Source organism: Trichomycterus rosablanca, chromosome 19 (assembly GCF_030014385.1).
Source record: "Trichomycterus rosablanca isolate fTriRos1 chromosome 19, fTriRos1.hap1, whole genome shotgun sequence".
In the NCBI taxonomy this organism is placed as follows: domain Eukaryota; kingdom Metazoa; phylum Chordata; class Actinopteri; order Siluriformes; family Trichomycteridae; genus Trichomycterus; species Trichomycterus rosablanca.
Genome location: NC_086006.1, coordinates 10,151,013 through 10,165,946, shown reverse-complemented (window position 1 = coordinate 10,165,946; position 14,934 = coordinate 10,151,013). Strand labels below are relative to the sequence as shown.

The 14,934-nt window shown below is 41.5% G+C and overlaps 1 protein-coding gene across 1 annotated transcript in view; it reads right to left on the bottom strand.

Moving 5' to 3' along the window:
* nfatc2a (nuclear factor of activated T cells 2a) overlaps positions 1-14,934 on the bottom strand; it is a 49,776-nt gene that overhangs the window by 23,001 nt on the left and 11,841 nt on the right. Inside the window, exons 4-5 of the mRNA XM_063015433.1 lie at positions 1,653-1,855; positions 401-573 (exon numbers count right to left, since the gene is read on the bottom strand). Coding sequence (XP_062871503.1) covers positions 401-573; positions 1,653-1,855 — 376 coding nt within the window. The remainder of the gene's footprint in view (positions 1-400; positions 574-1,652; positions 1,856-14,934) is intronic.

Sequence of the window (14,934 nt, the reverse complement as noted above, 5' to 3'; positions counted from 1 at the left end):
TGAATCTAGGATAGCAAAGCAAATATTTTCCTGAACAAGGACTCTCCATGGCAACAACTTTTAAAGCTTGTTTATCTAAGCACAGTAGCTCAGTGTAAGTTTAGGAACGTTAAAATATTTTGCTTCACTTGTACGGTGAATATTATTAACCTTGATAAATGATGACAGCACAGATTCATTTTTTTATTTTTTTTTTACTACCGCTTTATTCTGGTCAAGGTTGTGGTGGCTCCGGTTTCCTTGAAATAACTGGGTGCAGTAACACACCCTAGACAGGACGCCAAACCCCTGTGGGGCCAGAACCTTCCCCCCAAAGACCATTAAAGATTCAAACCCTGGATCCCCCCAAGCACCTAAAAAATTATTTTAATACAGTAAAACAAGACCTATAGTTACTTACAACACTCAATAGGATGAGATGCTGCTTGGAGAGACACATATTGCCCCCCTGGCTGGGGTATGTGGATGCGGTAAACCAGCCGAACGCGAGTGTTCTTCCGTCCGATATCCGTCTCGCCCTTCCTCAGCTCTATATCAGCGTTCCTAAGCTTCAGAATTCCAGCACAGTCAATTCTAGAAAGAATACATTAAAGGATATGTTAATATCAATGTAAAATCAATGTACAGTGTTGAAATTACATATTAATCCACATTTGCATTTGTTAATTTATTTAATGGGCCCGGTTCCACTTGGAAACACCCTTGACAGGGTGCCAGTCCATCTCCACTTCAGGCATAATGTCTGTGTACACACACGGCTGGCTGATAACCCTGCCAAGATTAAAACCCGAATCTCAGCGGTGGTGGGCTATCAGCCGGCTGTGCATCTACACAGACATGATTGGCCATGTCTGAAGGGAGGAGGTGTGGCCGAAGCCCTGCGATGGATTCGCCATGACCCTGACCAGTATAAAGGAGTTTTTGGAAATGAAATGAGGCTAATCTGAGTTCTAGGAACATTCAAGCAGTAATCCATGGATTGCTGTCTTAATGAGGTATACACACCGACCAGGCATAACATTATGACCACTGACATGAAAAATGCGTAAGGTAAGGATTTGAGCCAGTTTGACAAGGTCCAAATTGTGATGGCTAGACGACTGGGTCAGAGCATCTCCAAAAGTGCAGCTCTTGTGGAGTGTTCCCGGTCTGCAGTGGTCAGTATCTATCAAAAGTGGTCATGGGTCATGGGCGGCCAAGACTCATTGATGCACGTGGGGAGCGAAGGCTGGCCCGTGTGGTCCGACCCAACAGACGAGCTACTGTAGCTCAGATTGCTGAAGAAGTTAATGCTGGTTCTGACAGAAAGGTGTCAGAATACACAGTCATCGCAGTTTGTTGCGTATGGGTGTCCCATGCTGACCCGTGTCCACCACCAAAAGCGCCAACTATGAGCAGGGGTCTAGTGGAGTCCATGTCTTGACGGGTCATAAGATGAAAATATTAGGAAGGTGGTTATTATGTTATGCCTGATCGGTGTATATGAGGTGACAAAGATGTCCAGTTTTCTTTGGTCATTCATCAGCTTGGCACTAGAGTTCCATCTACACTAGAGCTCCACAATCCATCTACACTTAAAATTGTACCTTATATTCCTACACCAGATTTAACCAGATTATAATGAAATGCAGCAATAAATGAAACTAACTTACATTGCCTTCATGTTGTTCTTGGGCTCTAGGGGAATCTCCAAGACCTTGGTGCCATTGATAATCTTCTCATAGCTGGTCGTGGTCACAGTTTTGCCTGTAATACGATGCACCTGGTAGAAGGCATGGGGCTTTAGGATCCGCTCGTCTGCTGTCCCAATGAAGATCTGCAAGCCCAGAGGCTCTTTGCCTCTATATCCAAGCAGCTGAACAACAGGAGAAACATACAGACCAATCATTACATCAATATTTCAAACCAGAAACACTGAAGGTACCTTGGATCCAAGACCCTCGTTCACACTTTCTTCCAAACTGACTTTTAAGGCTTTCGGGTGGTTGGAAACTCACTATGCTCTACTATCGAATTGTTGCCTACGTTCTCTACTGACTGTTCGGTATGAATGTGTAAATGGGTTCATGTAGTACTTCTCCTCAGGACACCCAAGGAGGATAGGGGTCCATGCTGAGTCTGGTTCCTTCCTGTAATTTTAGGGTAGTTTTTCTTTGCCACTAACACCCTTGGCTTGCTCAACAGGAGTTTTAGGTCTGCGGGTCCTGGATTCTCGCTATACAAATAAAGAGACAAATATAAAGCGTCCAAAACCTCACTAAGCAGTCTGACGACACATGGAATTGCCACCTGTCCTTATATGCTATAAGCTTTTTATTTCTATACATTAACGCATATGTGCAGCCAGTGCATAAGCAACTAGTCCAATAGTGTATAAGCAAGATCTCTCAATGCACAACTGAAAGTAATTTTGGAATTTCAGAATCTACAGTCTATAACATTAATAAATAATTATAACCACATGGAGGGATACTTTAGAAAGCCATCGTTAGTAAACACACTTTGTATTTTCCTCTACAAATGCAAGTTAAGACTCTACTACACAAAGTGACAACCATATATTAACAACATTCAGATTTGTTGTGACTTCTCTGGGCTTAAAGCTCCTCTAAAATAGCGAGTACTGTGGTCTGTTTTTTTTTTTTTTTTTGCATTTTCTCCCCCTTTTCTCCCCCTTTAGCGCGTCCAATTGTCCAATTTGCATCTATTTCCTCTCTGCCTATGCCGAACCCTGCCCTGACCGAGGAGATCGAAGCCAACCCACATCCCCTCCGACATATGAGCAGCAAGCCGTATGTATCTTGCCACCCACACATTGATGAGTGTTGTGCCACCGAGAGACACACCCTAAGAGCACTCCTTCCTCATCTCTGCGTAGGCGCCTCTAATCAGCCAGCAGAGGTCGTAATTGCACCATTCTGACAGAGAGAGACCCACATCCGGCTTTTTGTCCCGCCCCCCCAACTGAACAACAGGCCAATCGTTGTTCATATTGCCACTCGGCCTCAAGCCGGTAAGGCAGAGCTGGATTCGATACGATGTATTCAAGATCCAGCTCTGGTTGCAGCGTGTGCTTTTTACCGCTGCGCCACCTGAGCGGCATCTGTTGTTCAGTTTTAACAGATTTACAGTCCACAGTGTCAACTTTTATGTAAGAAGTATGGGGTTTGGGACACAGCCTTGGGTCTAAGGAGACTTTTCCACACAATGAATTGACAGGCATTCTTGTTTCAAGCAATTTGTAGTACAATAGTGACATGACCCAAGTTTTACTCATGTTAAGGGAGTTTGTTGCTGAGTAAAATGTAAAAAAAGCTTAATTTTGCCAAATACTGTCTTGTTGAGACAAAGTCTATATAACATAATACCAGACATCCCAAGTCTCCCGGAAGTTCCGGGAGTCTCCCGCATATACATAGCGGCTCCCTGATGCCCGCAAGTCAGATAAAATCTCCCGGAATCTAGAACGAGCGGCCAAGAGCGACACACACGCGCACACAGGCGACACAGACTTCATTCCCGATCGCGTATTAAATCCGTAGGGAACATAAATTAATTGTCTAATATACGGTCTAGTGCACTAAGTAGGGAACATACGTAAATCTATGATCGAATATACAATCTAGTGCACTATGTAGGGAACATAATTAATTATGTAATACACTATCTAGTGCACTATGTAAGGAACACAAATCATCATCTAGTTATACTTTCTAGTGCACTATGTAGGGAACATAATTAATTATGTAATACACTATCTAGTGCACTATGTAAGGAACACAAATCATCATCTAGTTATACTTTCTAGTGCACTATGTAGTGAACATGAATGCGTTAATCTAATACACTGTCTAGTGCACTATGTAGGGAACATAAATCCGTGATCTGATATACAATCTAGTGCACTGTGTAGGGAACATAAACCAATTGTCTAATTCACTATCTAGTGCACTACGTAGGAAACATAAATTCATATCTAAAATACAATCTAGTGCACTATGTAGGGAAGATAAATCCGTTATCTGATATACCATTTAGTGCACTATGTAGGGAACCTAAATCCGTTAACTAATACGCTACCTAAAGCATTATGTAAGACACATAAGTCTATTATCTAGTACACTATCTAGTGCACTAAGTAAGGAACATAAATTCTTTTCTAATATACAAACTAGTGCACTATGTAGGGAACATAAATTTATTATCTTTCACACTATCTAGTGCACTATGTGTTTGTGACACGAACAGTTAACTTAGTAGCTCAGTTAGCAGCTCCTAAAAGTTCTGTTATCACCCATATCCTTTGGTGTGTGCGAGAGGTTTTTTAGCTTCCTTTTCCTTTTTTTTGTGTGTGTGTGTGTGTGTGTGTCCAAGTTGCAAAAAAAATGAGTTTTTGCAACTTGGGATGTCTGTAATACTGGTAATCCCATAATTATGTTAAAAGTGTGCAATAATTTAGCTTGAACAACAAAAATATGTTCAACAGCTATTACTTCTTACTATATCCTTTCAAGATCATCAGGAGTGCAAAAGCACAATCAAATGCAATTCACTTTCCTCTACTACTAAGTAGTGTACTAATTTAGCCCTAGCAGTGCACACTTGGTTGCACAGAAGCACTGCTGGAAACTTTCGTATCTTCTGCAACATTGAATGCTGGCCAAGAGCGCCTGTGCTGTCTTAGAAGGTACAGCGCTTTAATCTTTCAAAGTTGGCAGGAAATACATGAGTCATGAGAGACAGCATATAACATATGACTGGTATTATTATTATAATTATTATTTACTGTATCACGGTCTGGGTCGTGATATGTTTGTGTTCCCCAGATCCCAATCAGGACGCCAATATATCACTTGGCTTGTCTGTATGTAGACGCCTGATCAGCCCTGGATCCTAGCATTAGTGGGCCAGCGTGTTTACCTCTGCACCACCCGAGTGCCTTTTTTTTATTATTATTACTACTAAACCCAGAATACGACCAGAATGGAAACTTAGGTCCTGGTTTATCAACTTTACGTGTGTAAAAACACATGGTAACTTCAAACAACCAGCAGATAGTAATCTGCTGTGCATTTCGCACCATGGTCGCACTTACTGTGGTGAGAAAGAGGCTATATTAAGGGTACATTTTTGGTTTAACCACTTGTTTAAGATGCATTTTTGAAATGTCAGCAATATATTCTGTGCTGTTGGTCCGTCTTTGCCTTTATGCATTTTGTTTTCCACAGATGTTGACAGCTTGCACTTCACATTTGTCCACATTGTCATAGCAGGTGTATAAAATGAATTCTCAGGTCAATAAAAGACATTTTATGCTTCCAAATTGGTGGCAACATCAGAGTCTGACCGCACTACTGTTTTTTTTTTTAACTGAATGGACACGAATTCCAAAAGATCTTTTGAAACGCATTCCCAGAATCCTTGAGGCAGCTATAATTATGTAGGGCGGAAGGGGATATTACAGGTTATGGGAAGCATCATTTGGTTCAGATCTGAAAATAACCATAGTTACGAAGCAATGCAAACATGATCAAATATGAAACTCACTAAAAATTCTCACTGAACAAGTTACTCTGAGCCAGGGGCGTAACTACCATGGGGGCAGGTGCACTGGGGCCCAGGGTTGGGGGGTGCCCTCCACAACATGAACTCAACCCCCAACCGGTCTCCCCATTGGCTGCATTCGCAAGGTCGTTAATATTATATTACAATATTGTAGCGGCGTTATGTGAGTGACATCCAGTTCAGCCAATCAGAATGCAGCACCCGGTTTATACATGTGTGTTTAGACGTTCTTGCAGTATACGAGACTCGCCGTATGACCCCAGCATTGAAGTTCGGGTGCTGGAGCTAGGTATAGTGCTATCAGCTGGATGGGAGTCTACATGCACATGATTGGCTATGTCTGACTAAACAGCCAAGGCATTGGGAGGTGCGATCATGGTGCCAATCATGTCTGTGTATATATACACATAGCTGGCCAGTAGCACAGCTGAGATTCAAACCCAGATCTCAGCAGTGGTGTGCAAGCAAAATAGACCAGTGCTCCAGCGGACACCTTCACTTTTTTATAATTTTTATTAATTTATTATACTTGCAGGAAAGTATCCGAGGAAAGTTGCAACCCTCACACCCTCCGACACATCTGCAGCACCGACCCATCTTTTCACCTGCACGAGATCAGTTCATATGGGCAGTGATAGCTCAGTGGTTAAGGTAATGGACTAGTAAACAGTAGGTTGACGGCGTCACGCACTGATCCCCATTATCCCCCATCTCACTGTGCAGGCGACAATCAGACAGAATCAGAGGCCACAATTGCATTAGTTATGAGGAAAACCCTGTTTAGCAATTGTCGTGTAAACCGTGTAAGCCCTCGAATGGCTGATATCAGAGCTGATATTTAAACTTGAGAGCTCGAGATTTCACCACTGGTAGGTTAGCGTTTATTTTATTTGTGCACCTATTTTCATATGTAAGTGTATTAAGTGATTTTAATGGATTCTTTTTTTAAACACTCAAGAAATCCATGCAAGCGTGCCTTAAATTCTATTTCATTTTAAATAAATGTGCTTGTACCAACACTGTTAATATGTCAGCAGGTTCAAACAAAACAAACCATTAAAAAATCCTTCATTCATGAAACAAGTCTAGACATGTAGCGTAAATTCTAAGCAAAAAATTGTTACTGCGATGCCCCCTGACACATTTATACACAAACAACATGAACACTCAACAAAAACTGAGAGATGACATCGGAAGGAAGTGTGCAAAAACCACAAAGCATGAAGAAGTGACTATATTTATCCAAACCCCCCCCCTCCAAAAGCACAAATGTACAGTAGCTCACCGATTAGCATGAATACTGACAGGAACCAGGTACCATAGACGAGGAATATTATCAACGACGCTATACATTTGTGTGAAAAGTATATGGACACCCAAAACATTACATACTCCCTTTTTTACCATAAGCATTACATTTGAAATCACATTTTCATGTTTTTGCCACTGATTTATCCTGGTCAGGGTCATTATGGGTTCATTTTTTACAAAATCACTGGGCACAATGCAGCAGCACTTCGGACAGTATACAGACATCCCAAGTTGCAAAAACTCATTTCAGGAAGGTACCCCCAGACCCGGACCTCGACCCCAACCCCCTAAACCCCAAAAAAGAAAAAAAAAAAGCTAAAAAACCTCTCGCACACACCAAAGGATATGGGTGATAACAGAACTTTTAGGAGCTGCTAACTGAGCTACTAAGCTAACTGTTCGCGTCACAAACACATTAATGTGTACTACATAGTGCACTAGATAGTGTGAAAGATAATAGATTTATGTTCCCTACATAGTGCACTAGATTGTATATCAGAAAAGAATTTATGTTCCTGCACTAGATAGTGTACTAGATAATAGACTTATGTTTCATACATAATGCTTTAGGTAGCGTATTAGTTAACGGATTTAGGTTCCCTACATAGTGCAGTAAATTGTATATCAGATAATGGATTTATGTTCCCTACATAGTGCACTAGATAGTATTTTAGATATGAATTTATGTTCCCTACGTAGTGCACTACATAGTGAATTAGATAATTGGTTTATGTTCCCTACACAGTGCGCTAGATTGTATATCACATCACGGATTTATGTTTCTTACATAGTGCACTAGATAGTGTATTAGATATGAATTCATCTTCACTACATAGTGCACTAGAAAGTATAACTAGATGATGATTTGTGTTCCTTACATAGTGCACTAGATAGTGTATTACATAATTAATTATGTTCCCTACATAGTGCACTAAATTGTATATCAGATAACGGATTTATGTTCCCTACATAGTGCACTAGATAGTGTATTACATAATTAATTATGTTCCCTACACAGTGCACTTGATTGTATATCAAATAACGGATTTAATATGCGATCGGGGGAAAAAAGTCTGTGTCGCCTGTGTGCGCGTGTGTGTGTGTGTGTCGCTCTTGGCCGCTCGTTCTAGATTCCGGGAGATTTTATCTGACTTGCGGGCATCAGGGAGCCGCTATGTATATGCGGGAGACTCCCGGAACTTCCGGGAGACTTGGGGTGTCTGCAGTATGCCAATCAGTGGAAGGTCATCCCCCAGATAGGAACATTGCTATTGTCACATAAAACCAGAATTAAAAAAGCAACATCCAGTACTGTGACAGTATATTGTCTGAGCAATTGATGGTTAAAGGCCTTGCTCAAGGGCCCAACTGCAGCAACCTGGCAGTGGTGGGGCTTGACCCAGCGACCTTTTAATTACTAGTGCAGTACCTTAACCGCTAGGCTACAACTGCCTGGCTAAATGAAAACAAAGGAGACATTCTGACCACCTTCCTAATATTGTGTTGGTCCCCCTTTTGCTGCCAAAACAGCCCTGACCCGTCATGGCATGGACTCCACTAGACCCCAGAAGGTATGCTGTGGTATCTGACACCAAGATGTACAGTTGCTCGTCTGTTGGATCGAACCACACGGGCCAGCCTTCGCTCCCCACATGCATTAATGAGCCTTGGCCGCCCATGACCCTGTCGCCGGTTTACCACTGTTCCTAACTTGGACCACTTTTGATAGATACACACCACAAGAGCTGCAGTTTTGGAGATGCTCTGACCCGGTCGTCTAGCCATCACAATTTGGCCCTTGTCAAACTCGCTCAAATCCTTACGCTTGTCCATTTTTCCTGCTTCTAACACATCAACTTTGAGGATAAAAGGTTCACTTGCTGCCTAATAGATCCCACCACTAAGAGATAATCAGTGTTATTCACTTCACCTGTCAGTGGTCATAATGTTATGCCTGGTCGGTGTACATCTTCTACTTAAATAGACTGGACACTCTTAACTTCTCAAATAGTGAAAAGGTAAACGTGTGGTCCTCTATGTTGTATTAAGGGACGTCGTAGCCTAGTGGTTAAGGTACTAGACTAGTAATAAGAAGGTTGCTGGTTCAAGCTGATGTTGGGCCCTTGAGCAAGGCCCTTAACCCTCAATTGCTTAGACAATATGCTGTCACAGTACTGTAAGTCGCTTTGGATAAAAAAACCCAGAGTTTTGAAGAGGTGGCAGACCTAGCACAGCCCAGACAGCAATTAAACAAAAAAAAAGCATGACGGTGATGATTGTATAACACATGCCTAGATATTACATCAAAAGCTTTCTTCAAACTGTGCTTACAAACAGAAAGAAGGTTTACACTGGTAGATAAAAAAATAACCCAGAAGACTGCTCAGGGAAGCTGTTGCTGTGGGGAACCCAAGCTTACAGCAAAAAAACAAACTGAAGATGATGATATCAGAGGCAGATGAGAATAAAGCTGTCAGGACGAGCGTCTACAAGCACTCAAGGATGAAGTTCTTTTAGAGGATGTATCTTAAACATTTTATGACAGCTCACCTAAACTAAAGGTTGAAAATGAGTAAGTGTTTACAAAGCAAATCAATCGAATTCCTTACAGTCTGTGTAATGCTGCATACTCAGATTACGACCCTCCAGATTGTGACAGAGCTTTGGGAGAGTTCACAAGCCGTGACAATTCTACCCTATTATCTAGGGATGTCCCGATCACGTTTTTTTGTTCCCGATCCCGATCCCGATTATTAATTTTGATCCCGATCCGATACCAATTCTCAAACCGATACTTGTATTTTCTAGATATTGTCTAGATAAGAACTAGATAATACTGTTCACACAGTGCACACTTCAAGTACATTACAGTTATTCAAATTAATCCAGTGTATACGTTTAACAACTAAATAGCTCTGCAGTGCTGAAGGGAAAAATGCTGCATCCAAGCTATTGCTTAATGTTTTTGTATTTTTACAAAATCAATCAAAATGAGTGAGATAATTACAGTTTTACTTTAAACTTTACATTCAAAGAAAAAAAATGTTTCATGGAGTGATACACTAAAAATTAACAGAAATCTGTGTAGCAGCTTAACTTGAATATAAGAAAAAAAGTTACTTAAAAGCATTACAGTAAAACCTGAATACCAAAATAAAATGGAAAGGCTCTTTTGTTATGAAGGAAAGCCAGTTCTTAAAGTGCTTGTATTGTGACAATGGTTTGATGGACGTTTGTACACGAAGTGAGTGTGTTTTGACCCTTTCGGCCTTCCATAGAACATGAAACCGCGTGCTTGACTCAACTGTCGGCTATTCGGTACCGTAACAGAAGAAGTTAATAAAGTGTTCTGCTCCCGACAATATGTGAATATACCGTGCATTTATTTCTTTATTAAACGAGTGCATCACTACGTTGTTTTGTAAACCGGTGTGATCCTTAACTCACACACACTCTCACACATGAACGCAGCTCTGCTCCCACCGCCTCGTGAAACGCTCACATTGCAGACGTTACACTTCACTGTTGGACTTGTTTTACTTTTCAATTTAAAGTATTTCCACACAGCGGACATGCTGACGTAACACAAAAGATCGGGATTAAGATCGGGTTTAGTAAAGCTTTTTCAAAGTTTCCACACTTTTATACTTTGATTGGAAACAGTGAGGGCGGGAGGAGTAGTAATCGGTCATGTCTGAGAGACTTTGAGAGAGATTATAGTCTGGATTTAGCGCCATCTGATTTCCACCTTTTTGGACGCTCAAAGAAGCTTTAAGGGGAAGAAGATTTTCATGTGTTGATGTGAAAGCAGTGGTGCATCAGTGACTACACGCTCAACCAAAAACATTTTTTGCTGATGGCATTAAAAAGTTGGTACTTTCGAACTCGTCGGGTTCGGAATTTCTGGCTAGGGTGGGTGCCTACAACGATTGGCTGTTGTTCATACAGGATGGGAGCCGGAAAGGGACTCACATAACTTATGCAATTACGACCTCTGCTGGCTGATTGATGGCACCTGCACAAGAGTCGAGGAATAACGTGTTGATCAGGGTGTGGCTCTGTACACAAAGCTGATCCGCATATGAACTCGAAACTATGCAGTCGGCTAGTGCACACGTGTCGGAGGGGGGCGTGTGTCAGTCTTGTTCTCCTCAATAAGGGTGGGATCAGCATCAGTAAAGAGGAAGAAAAGGGGGAGAAAATACATAAACAATATACGTATATGTATATATATATATATATATATATATATTAGGGCTGTCAAAGTTAACGCGATAATAACGCATTAACGCAATCTCAATTTAACGCGATTAAAAAAAATAGTGCCATTAACGCAAATTCTAGTTCATGTTGAGACTTGACTGGTAGAACAAACGTTTTAATGTCGGACATGTCACCGTTTTTCATTTGCGGTTTGTTAACAAAATGTAAAAGCGCGTCGTAGCATCTGCACTTGCATAATAAATACACGCTATATTCACAAGTTGTCGGGAGCAGAACACTTTAATAAACTTATTCTGTTACGGTAAAGAATACCGGACAGCTGAGTCAAGCACGTTGTCCATGAACTATGGAAGCCCCAAAGGGTCAAAACACACTCACTTCGTGTAGAAACGTCCATTAAACCATTGGATAGTATTACTGCCTAGTATGTGAGTGAATAAAACTCCCTTACAGTTTTCTCTTGTCCCAGCAGTTTTTAACATCAGTACATTTAGCATAAAATGTGTTCACCATTTTAACTTTAACATTTCACTTAAAAATCCTTGTTTTCTATAACATTTACACAGATTTTTTTTAATGCGATTAATCGCGATTAACTATGAAATTCTGAGATTAATCGCGATTAAAATTTTTAATCGTTTGTCAGCCCTAATATATATATATATATATATATACTGTATATATATGTACACACACATATATACGTATGTATATATATATATATATGTATATATGTATATATATTATGTATGTGTTTATATATAGATATATATAAATATAAAAAAAAAATATATATATATATATATATATATATACAGTGGGGCCAAAAAGTATTTAGTCAGCCACTGATTGTGCAAGTTCTCCTACTTAGAAAGATGAGAGAGGTCTGTAATTTTCATCATAGGTACACTTCAACTATGAGAGACAAAATGATTTTTAAAAAAATCCAGGAAATCACATTGTTTAAAGAATTTATTTGTAAATTATGGTGGAAAATAAGTATTTGGTCAATAACAAAAGTTCAACTCAATACTTTGTGACATAACCTTTGTTGGCAATGACAGAGGTCAAACGTTTCCTGTAAGTCTTCACCAGGTTTGCACACACTGTAGCTGGTATTTTGGCCAATTCCTCCATGCAGATCTCCTCTAGAGCAGTGATGTTTTGGGACTGTCGCTGGGCAACACGGACTCCACAAATTTTCTATGGGGTTGAGGTCTGGAGACTGGCTAGGCCACTCCAGGACCTTGAAATGCTTTTTACGGAGCCACTCCTTCGTTGCCCGAGCGGTGTGTTTGGGATCATTGTCATGCTGGAAGACCCAGCCACGTTCCATCTTCAATGCTCTCACTGATGGAAGGAGGTTTTGGCTTAAAATCTCACGATACATGGCCCCGTTCATTCTTCCCTTAACACGGATCAGTCGTCCTGTCCCCTTTGCAGAAAAACAGCCCCAAAGCATGATGTTTCCACCCCCATGCTTCACAGTAGGTATGGTGTTCTTGGGTTTTTCTTCTTCCTCCAAACACGACGAGTTGAGTTTTTACCAAAAAGTTCCATTTTGGTTTCATCTGACCACATAATATTCTCCCAATCCTCTTCTGGATCATCCATATGCTCTCTGGCAAACATCAGACGGGCCTGGACATGTACTGGCTTAAGCAGGGGGACACGCCTGGCACTGCAGGATTTGAGTCCCTCTCGGCTTAGTGTGTTTACTGATGGTAGCCTTTGTTACTTCGGTCCCAGCTCTCTGCAGGTCATTCATCAGGTCCCTCCGTGTAGTTCTGGGATTTTTGCTCACCGTTCTCATGATCATTTTGACCACACGGGATGAGATCTTGACCCCAAGGGAGATTATCAATGGTCTTGTATGTCTTCCATTTTCTTACAATTGCTCCCACAGTTGATTTATTCACACCAACCTGCTTGCCTATTGTAGATTCACTCTTCCCAGCCTGGTGCAGGTCTACAATTTTCTTCCTGGTGTCCTTCGACAGCTCTTTGGTCTTGGCCATGGTTGAGTTTGGAGTCTGACTGTTTGAGGCTGTGGACAGGTGTCTTTTATACAGATAACGAGGTCAAACAGGTGCCATTAATACAGGTAATGAGTGGAGGACAGAAGAGCTTCTTAAAGAAGAAGTTACAGGCCTGTGAGAGCCAGAAATCTTGCTTGTTTGTTATTGACCAAATACTTATTTTCCACCATAATTTACGAATAAATTCTTTAAAAATCCTATAATGTGATTTCCTGGATTTTTTTTCCCTCATTTTGTCTCTCATAGTTGAAGTGTACCTATGATGAAAATTACAGACCTCTCTCATCTTTCTAAGTAGGAGAACTTGCACAATCAGTGGCTGACTAAATACTAAATACTTTTTACATACATACATATATATATATACAGTGTATCACAAAAGTGAGTACACCCCTCACATTTCTGCAAATATTTCATTATACCTTTTCATGGGACAACACTATAGAAATAAAACTTGGATATAACTTAGAGTAGTCAGTGTACAGCTTGTATAGCAGTGTAGATTTACTGTCTTCTGAAAATAACTCAACACACAGCCATTAATGTCTAAATGGCTGGCAACATAAGTGAGTACACCCCACAGTGAACATGTCCAAATTGTGCCCAAATGTGTCGTTGTCCCTCCCTGGTGTCATGTGTCAAGGTCCCAGGTGTAAATGGGGAGCAGGGCTGTTAAATTTGGTGTTTTGGGTACAATTCTCTCATACTGGCCACTGGATATTCAACATGGCACCTCATGGCAAAGAACTCTCTGAGGATGTGAGAAATAGAATTGTTGCTCTCCACAAAGATGGCCTGGGCTATAAGAAGATTGCTAACACCCTGAAACTGAGCTACAGCATGGTGGCCAAGGTCATACAGCGGTTTTCCAGGACAGGTTCCACTCGGAACAGGCTTCGCCAGGGTCGACCAAAGAAGTTGAGTCCACGTGTTCGCCGTCATATCCAGAGGTTGGCTTTAAAAAATAGACACATGAGTGCTGCCAGCATTGCTGCAGAGGTTGAAGACGTGGGAGGTCAGCCTGTCAGTGCTCAGACCATACACCGCACACTGCATCAACTCGGTCTGCATGGTCGTCATCCCAGAAGGAAGCTGACGCACAAGAAAGCCAGCAAACGGTTTGCTGAAGACAAGCAGTCCAAGAACATGGATTATTGGAATGCCCTGTGGTCTGACGAGACCAAGATAAACTTGTTTGGCTCAGATGGTGTCCAGCATGTGTGGCGGCGCCCTGGTGAGAAGTACCAAGACAACTGTATCTTGCCTACAGTCAAGCATGGTGGTGGTAGCATCATGGTCTTGGGCTGCATGAGTGTTGCTGGCACTGGGGAGCTGCAGTTCATTGAGGGAAACATGAATTCCAACATGTACTGTGACATTCTGAAACAGAGCATGATCCCCTCCCTTCGAAAACTGGGCCTCATGGCAGTTTTCCAACAGGATAACGACCCCAAACACAACCTCCAAGATGACAACTGCCTTGCTGAGGAAGCTGAAGGTAAAGGTGATGGACTAAACCCAATTGAGCACCTGTGGCGCATCCTCAAGTGGAAGGTGGAGGAGTTCAAGGTGTCTAACATCCACCAGCTCCGTGATGTCATCATGGAGGAGTGGAAGAGGATTCCAGTAGCAACCTGTGCAGCTCTGGTGAATTCCATGCCCAGGAGGGTTAAGGCAGTGCTGGATAATAATGGTGGTCACACAAAATATTGAATATTGGGTGTACTCACTTATGTTGCCAGCTATTTAGACATTAATGGCTGTGTGTTGAGTTATTTTCAGAAGACAGTAAATC